This window comes from Bidens hawaiensis, unplaced genomic scaffold (genome assembly GCF_021521415.1).
Source record: "Bidens hawaiensis isolate Kalapana, Puna unplaced genomic scaffold, B.hawaiensis_p1.1 tig00016041_1, whole genome shotgun sequence".
NCBI classification, from domain to species: domain Eukaryota; kingdom Viridiplantae; phylum Streptophyta; class Magnoliopsida; order Asterales; family Asteraceae; genus Bidens; species Bidens hawaiensis.
The window spans coordinates 54,404-62,897 of NW_027492454.1; the positions used below are offsets into that span (position 1 = coordinate 54,404).

Below are 8,494 nucleotides of genomic sequence, written 5' to 3' on the forward strand. Positions count from 1 at the left end.
CTATGTCCTTAGGAATCTGCTTAACCAAGGCCTCAAGTCTTTTATCTCTTAGCTCGTTTTTTTATATAAATTATCCATCTATCATGTTCCATTATCATGTTCATGATGGTATCGAGCTTAAAGTTAAGTATATCTTATTGCTCTTCGTCTACTCACTTAGGATATTCATACTCATCTTTATCATTAAAATATTCATAATCATCCTCGTCATCCTCATCCCAGTCTGGTTTAGTATGTACAATCTCTTCATTAATTTGATCGGTCCCCCAACACAATGCCTCAAGAGATTTTCTTTGTTTCTCTGCTTTCTTGTTATTCTCAGCCACAATATTTAGCATTTGGTCAAGTTTGGATTCCAATATCTTGATAGCCGTGTCTTGGTAACTTGAGAAATAGGGCATATTAGGTTCACAATTTTCATAATACGGCTCTTGATCATGTTGGTAATACGAATTTAAAATACGCTCTTCATCGCAGTTCGATGACGTAAATTTGGGAGCCACAAAATATAACCCGGTGAATCATTATATAGGGTAAACATAGGTAAATGTGTTGTAATGATGATGTATACGTATTATTGAGGGTTCAAACTAGGGGCATGCTTTGGGTTACGAGTGTTCTGTATCAAGTTATTCGGGTTTCATAATTTCTAAACCATATTTGAAATTGGAACCTAATATAGCACGTCATTTACCATTACTTCTACGATTTCAAGGCATTCACATCTTTAATTATATACGACATACAGAGAACTCTAAAAATTTGATCATCACATGATCAATTGCTAAAAAAATACTTTCTCCTTTCCACCGACACATCAATTTAATGTTTCATGTATAAAAAAAACAAACAATCGAATTCAGTACAACTTTTGCATTAGAAATCCAATATAAATCTATGTACACCATACTTAACGCATACATCACGTAAGGTTAATCATACAAAATTAAACACACATTTAGTGCTTCATCATCGATAATGTCTCTCCCACTATTTAAGTCTATCAATATCATATCATTTTCTTAATTCCCATCATATTCCTACTTATCAGTTTGTAATGTCCCAAATAAAAACTTTTTGTTTCCACAGATTAAGTACTAGTTACTTTATAACACCATTGATACAATATATATATATATATATATGCATATAATGCATGTGCACAATCAAGTCACGTAACCCATTACCCACTATATCAAACACTACAAACCAATACGAGATGATAACTTGTGCGAACCCGCAGCAATGCGCAGGCACTTGATCTTTCTCATAATAACTAATCTGGTCAAATACCACGATTCTTAGAACATTTTTCATTAGAATATTTGAACCTATCCTTTAATAACTTTGTGGGTGAAGTACCGGTCTTAGGAGTGTTCGCCAATGCAAGCACATTCTCGGTTTCAAGGAATAATAGGCTTTGTGGTGACTTGGTTGAACTTGGGCTACCCAAATGCAAGGAGCCAAATATTGTTGCATATATGGAGCCTAATAGGGACCTCAAATTTGTAATTAAGCCAACCACGTATTAACCCGTTACATAGCCAGCCTACCAAAACCAATAAATAGGTTGATTTGTATTTTTGTTATTTCTATCTTAAACGGGCCAAACAAAATACTATACCAAAAATGGGAATGTGTCAAGCTGGCGAAACAGATTAAAGTTAACTTGAATCGATGAATGGATTCGGTGTACACATTACATTATCACAAGATCAAAGTACAGTAAGGCGTCTTATTTGCACTAATTCTTCCCCAACTCCAAAAAATATATTGAATGTTAAATGTTGAAATCAGATGTTTTTAGTAAATTTCCTTAAATAAACAAATATGGGTCATTTCTTGAACTTTTCAATCGTCAAATGTCCTACTTTAAAACTTCAAAGTTGATTGAAGTAGTGGCGAAGCTTGGACTGAGGCACCGGGGGGGGGGGGGGGTGGTCGGCCGAAAAAGACTAAACTTACATTACGTATAAAAATTTTCGGCCGAAAACGGGTAAATTTACACACTACTACGCAAAAAAACAGAGGCGGGCCACCCCGGGCCTCAATGAAGCTTCACCCTTGGATTGAAGATTTTAAGAAGTAACTAATACAAGCTTATTTTTTTATATCTGTTATTCTGTTAATATCTAGAAGTGTTGAATAAATTATCAACATATCCCTAAAAAGATAGCAACTATAGAAATTTTTTGAATTTATAAAGTTTTTCAGTTGACCTCAAAGTCAAATTTAGAAAATGCAAGAAAGGTTTATTAGCTGTAACATTTGACATTGAAAAATAACTTTTTAAAATTTTACATACTAGTATATAATGAAAGTTTTTCTTTCTTTCTTTCTTTTTTTTTTTTTGTCGAAAACAATTATCAATTCATTAACAGACTCACCTTCAAATTCATCACACATAAATAAAAACCAAAGCCAATGTAACCAACAGTCCACGTACAACAGCAAACAAATTCAGCAACATGACATACTAAGCAATTCAAATTCAAGGCTGGTGGGTAGAATCACACCCCATTATTAACACCTCATACAGAAGAAAACGATGCTCCATCCCTACAAAAAAAATGAAAAATAGAAGGGGAAACGAATTAGATGTACAACTAAGAGAGATGGTGAATCTGAAGAATAATATATAGGGTTTGGATCAAATACAAATGAAATTAACGTGCTAAAAATCAAGTAGAGTAATTATATATACAAGTAGAGTATTTATGTAATTACTCTATGATGTAATTACATAATTACTCTACTTGTATATATAATTACTCTACTTGATTCTCATGTTTAGCACGTTAATTTCATTTGTACGTTAACCTTCTCATATATATATATATATATATACACACACGCATACACACACACACCTGTTTATCTCTATTTCCGCTTTAGTAAAAGGACATGGCATCTCAAACATTTTGAAGTGTAGCCGTAACTTTCTGCAAATGTCTGGCAACATCACTGATATTCATTCGTTGTGGTGGGGAATCCATTGAGCATGATACCCCAATGTTCACAACTGAAGCCATACATTCCTCTATTTTCTGTGCATTTGATGTTTTAGTTTGCATAACAATTGCATCATCTTGATGGTAATTTATAAGGTCACCATCAATAACATCCATCACATTGTTCGGCAAGGCCAAGTATGCAAACTTATGAAGGCTAAGGCCATTGTTAAACATGTTGTCTGTTGGTCTTTTCCCTATCATGACCTCCAACAATAATACTCCAAAGCTATAGACGTCCCCACTACATGTCATCATATTCCTGAGACCATACTCTGCAACAAATAAGCATTTTAATATGAGAAAGGTAATAGTGAGTGTAACTAAATATGGACATTCTAGAATACATGAGTTCACCTGGAGGTGCATAACCAATGGTTCCTCTAAATTTTATTGAGTTGCTTTGATCTGAGTCCATTCCAAGAAATTTGGATAAACCAAAGTCTCCAACATGGGCCACCATGTCTTCGTCAAGTAGAATATTGCTAGGCTTCAAATCTCCATGGACAATTGCCGTTTGACAGTGATTATGAAGATAATCAAGTGCACATGCGACGTCGATAAGAATATTTATTCTTTGGATAAGGTCCAGTCGATGCGTACGTGTACTTGAATGCAACCAATCATCTAGACTCCCATTGGGCATGTACTCATAAACCAAAGCTTTGAAATCATTGCCTTGAAAATCAACACTTGAACATGCGGTTATTATCTTCAATAGATTTCGGTGACGAATACTCCGCCATGCATCACATTCCGCATCAAAGCTTCTATAAGCTCCTTGAATTTGAAGATGTAAAACTTTGATTGCTACAAATTCATCATCATTATCAAGAATTCCTTTATAAACAGAGCTAAAGCCTCCCCTGCCAATTAAATTGGCTTCGGAGAATCCATTAGTAGCCCCAGCAAGTTGATTGTATGAAACTTTCAAGAACCTTTCATTCACGGTTAATGATTGAGACGGTTGGCTCTTGCTTTTCTTACACCAAAAACATACTAACCATAATATGGTGAAAAGTGTTGCCGCAATCAAAATGACTATCACCAAAATAGTTAACCATTTTTTATGTTTCTTTGGCTCCTTGCATTTGGGTAGCCCAAGTTCAACCAAGCCACCACAAAGCCTATTATTCCCTGAAACCGAGAATGCACTTGCATTGGCGAACACTCCTAAGACTGGTACTTCACCCACAAAGTTATTAAAGGATAGGTTCAAATATTCTAACGAAAAATGTTCTAAGAATCGTGGTATTTGACCAAATAATTTATTATGAGAAAGATCAAGTTCGACCACTCCTCTCAAGGAACTTAGTGAGGGTGGTATCATGCCTTGAAATAAGTTGTCATTTAAGTATAAGATCGAAATGCTAGTGCAACCACTAAGGCTGGTAGGAATTCTACCTGATAAGTTATTATATGATAAATCCAGATTACTCAACATCTTGAGTTCTCCAACCTCAGTTGGAAGTGAACCAGACAACATGTTATTGGAAAGATCTAATGTTATTGACAGAGATTGAATTTGAAGAAGCTGCTTAGGTATTTTTCCACTAAGTTTATTGTCATCAAGGTACAACAATAATAGGTGACGACAATTCCCCAAACTTATGGGTATGTGACCTTCTAATCTGTTGGAACTTAAATAAAGATTTGTCAACAAGGATAAGTTCCCAACAGTGTCTGGAATTGGCCCGACAAACCGGTTTTCGTATAGACCCACAACCTGTAGCTTTTGAAGCATACCAATGGTTGAGGGTATATTTCCGGTGAATCTGTTCTCTCCTATATGTAAAGTGGTCAATCCAACCAGATTACCTATGCTTGAAGGGAGGTTTCCGTATAACTGATTGTCTAATAAATTTAAAGTATCGAGCTGATTAGAAAGATTACCTATTGATTTGGGGAGCATTCCTTGAAAGTTGCAAATATTAAGAGCCAATGTCAATAATTTGCTACAGTTATATAGAGACTCGATAAACTTCATTTCATCAGCATCATGTCCATAGAGGTTGTTATGGCGAAGGCTTAGTTTAGAAAGATCTCTTAATTTTGCAAAGTTGATTGTCACCTTTCCATTAAATTTGTTTGCTCCCAATTCAATAAGCTGTAACTTCGAACAGTTAGATATAGAGGGTGGAAGACGTCCGGTCAGATTGTTATTCCTCAACTGAAGGTTGATAAGATGTGGAAGCATTGTACCTATGGCTTGAGGAAGACTACCAGTAAGCTGATTCTCAACGGCGGCAAGATCATTTAGGAGTGAGAGGTTGTAAATGGAATGAGGGATGGATCCATGTAAGTTACAGTTTCCCAAGTAAAGTCCTGTTAAGTTTTTCAAATTGCCTAACTCATGTGGAATGCCCCCGCCCAACGGATTTTTAAGAATAGAGAAGACTTCCACTGATGTAATATTCCCAAGGAAAGGCGAGATTCCACCTGTTAAGATATTATTACCTAGTGAAAGCAGGGTTAGTTTCGAGAGGAAACTGATCTCTTTTGGTATACGTCCAACTAGCATGTTGCGAAGAAGCTTAAGTTCTTCAAGGTTAGAACAACCAGACAAGTTAGTTGGAATGAACCCAGAGAATTCGTTATAGGCTAGACTGAGGATACGTAACCTAAACAAACGTCCGAGTTCTTGAGGGATGATTCCTTCAAAGCTGTTGTTAGTGAGCAAAAACACACGAAGGAAGCTAAGGTTCCCTACATGAGGAGACAATGACCCTTTCAGGCCTTGCGAGATCAGTCGTACACGAGTCACTCTTATGTGCCGCTTCCCGCATGAAACACCACTCCAATCACAGAAATGGGAAGATGAGTTCCACGAGCTTAGAGCTCCATATGGATCTTGGTATATCATCTTCTTAAATGACAATAAAGCCATGTGATCGGTCTCATTTCCACTAAAGGAAGCCGAGATGGTGACAATAGTGAAAAGTATGATAAATCTGGAAAAGAGAAAAGTAATATGAAAGGAAGATGACAAGCAATTTAGGGGTTGCCTTGACTTCATTTTTGGAACTAGACTTAATTAGGATCACAACTAAGTTTAATGTTGCCCTCAGTTCTGTACATTGATCATTTGATTGAGTGCCATAGTCAGTCAACCTGGATTTATTATACGACTTGGTTGTTGCTTGTCGTCGTCTTCTTCTTCTTCTTTTTTTTTTTTTCAATTGAAGTTAGGGTCTGTAATTTCCATTTCTAGAAAACGTTTACAATAAAGTGCTTGTCATCTTTGCTTTATTGACTACCCCCGGCTCCACGTGTTTTTTTTGTCCATTCAAACGAAAATATTTTATATCAACGTGTAATTTGGAATTGGAAGTATTTTATATCAACGTTTAATTTAGCATCAAGATTCTTTTTCATCAGTGTATTAATTTGTATTCGAACGTATAAGTATTTGGAATGATTCCAGAAGTTTTTTGTCTTTCTGTTTAAATGATTATGTAATTTTTAAAAAGAGTTCAGCGGGTCGTGCACAGTAACTCAACGACGTCAAAGAACGATAACTTTGTTTTCGGTAAGATCGGTTTTGCCATTTAAAAATGGGTGGCGGCGCAGCTTATTGCCCGGTTAACCGCCTTTCTATTGTAATTGATTCCTTTTTTTTAATTAAATGATATGTGTGCCCGTAAAAAAAACCTTCTTTTCTTAAAATGAATACGTGGAAATATACAATATCAAGTATAAGCAATTACCATATAAAATTATTATATCATTGATTGAGACCAATTGGAAGCCGAGACGGTGATTTGAGTGAATTTGTCAGTCAACTTGGATTTATTAGAAGACTTGGAATAAAGATAAGTCGTCATAACAATTATGGAAATAAAGATACTTCACGAAGGAAGTTGCTTGCCCATCTTCTCTGCTGTCTATCCGCCACTTTGATTACTTTCACTTCTACCCGAAAATCGAAACCCAACCCAAGAAAACCTATATCCGAAAAACCTGAACTGAAGTATTTCGGGATGGTTCTCAGATTTAATTTATAAGTTTCGGGTCAACCTGAAAAACCCGAATAAACTTTTAGTTTTGATATTAAATATATTTTTAGGTATAATATGTCAAGTCTTAGCCACTAAAATTATCAAAATATGACTCTAATCGACTGTTGTCATTCCAAATATATATTATGGATCGATTGCTTATTGTTAATTTATGTTTTCTGTTTAATACTTATAGCAACCGTAATCAAACATCCAAATCATGCCCGACTAAAGAAGATTATGATTCGAGTTAGTTTTACTCTTCTTTAGAATTTTTTTATCAATTATATATTGGTTTATTATTTGATTATTTTCGTTATGAGCAAAAAAATAATATTTTGTTTTAATTTTGGCATTGTAGTTTTTTAAATTATTTTGTTGTTTGTTTTGTTTTATATAATATTCGAAACTCGATTAACGCAACCCCGAAAAAACCCGAACCCGAAAACACCGTGAGAGATTTGGGTTGGTTTCAGGTCAAGATATAAAGCTTTGAAACCCGACGCGAAAAACCTAAAACGCGAAAAACAAACCCAGAAAACACGCCTAGCTGTGATTTGTTAACTGAAGAAACGCCCCACTTGAGAGCATGGGCGGACCCACTATATTGGTTAGGGGTATGCCCTCTCTAGTGAAAAAAAAAAAAGAAAGTGCGATATGTGTGTTAAATGGAATTTTCGTTTGGTTCCGGTTTGATTTTCATTTTTTAATCTTGTTTCAGTTATATTTTAGTTTATTTCGTTGTTTAGGTTTGGTATCGGTTTTTGGTTTCATTTAGGTTTTGTTAAACAAAAGATCATATTAAAACCATGGTTGGGTTCGGGTGACTTCACATAGTGTTATGGCTTTAAATACAGCTAATACTTTGTTTAGAGTTGTAAAACTTTCGTTCAATGGTCTAGATGAAGTGTTCTTGTCGGTGGTTCAAACACGCATCCGAAAGTTGAAAAATGTCTGTCACCTGTGGATTGCTTGGGCATTGAACGAATTTGAAGTTTGGTTTTGAGAAATTTAAATGGCATGTGCATTTAGTATTAAGATTTGTTTTGAGAAATTTTAATAATCATCTTGGTGTATTATTTCTCATACATGAAGACATATATGTGACAAGAGCACCTAGAAGATTGGATGTAACCGGTGGGAATGCTGACTATTCTAGAAGCCTTGTTTTGGAGGTAAATATTTCTCTTGTAATTATTAATATTTGATTTTTTAATACCATCAAATAATTTTGTTTTGTCATGTGATGGAAATGTTGCAAGTGTGTTTTCTTCAAATGAACACCAACACAGTGAAAAGATCCAATACACTAATCCTTAACATACATTAATGTACATGAATCGATCCATAAAATCACATCCAAACATCTCGGAATCGTCAATACATATCCAATCAATAATTTGTTCTCCGAAAAAACAGTTTTGGATGGTTAATCGATCAATTTTTCACTTTTTCACGAAGACCATTTTTGAGCGTTTGGCTGAG

At 35.1% G+C, this 8,494-nt stretch overlaps 1 protein-coding gene across 1 annotated transcript; it reads right to left on the minus strand.

The window, feature by feature from the left end:
* Positions 1 to 2,912: 2,912 nt before the first annotated feature.
* LOC143550415 (receptor kinase-like protein Xa21) lies at positions 2,913 to 5,913 on the minus strand. The gene is made up of 2 exons (XM_077041060.1): positions 3,369 to 5,913; positions 2,913 to 3,286 (listed from the first exon to the last, which is right to left on the minus strand). The coding sequence occupies exons 1-2, from the start codon at positions 5,896 to 5,898 to the stop codon at positions 2,913 to 2,915; spliced, it is 2,904 nt and encodes a 967-aa protein (XP_076897175.1). The 5' UTR covers positions 5,899 to 5,913.
* Between the last annotated feature and the right edge of the window lie 2,581 nt (positions 5,914 to 8,494).

What these genes read in the sequence shown, in the direction of transcription:
- LOC143550415 (XM_077041060.1), bottom strand. Translation starts at nt 5,898, where the DNA reads ATGGCTTTATTGTCATTTAAGAAGATGATATACCAAGATCCATATGGA. An exon ending in CATTGGTTATGCACCTCCAG is followed by an intron (nt 3,287 to 3,368) that starts GTGAACTCATGT and finishes TATTTGTTGCAG; the next exon opens with AGTATGGTCTCAGGAATATG.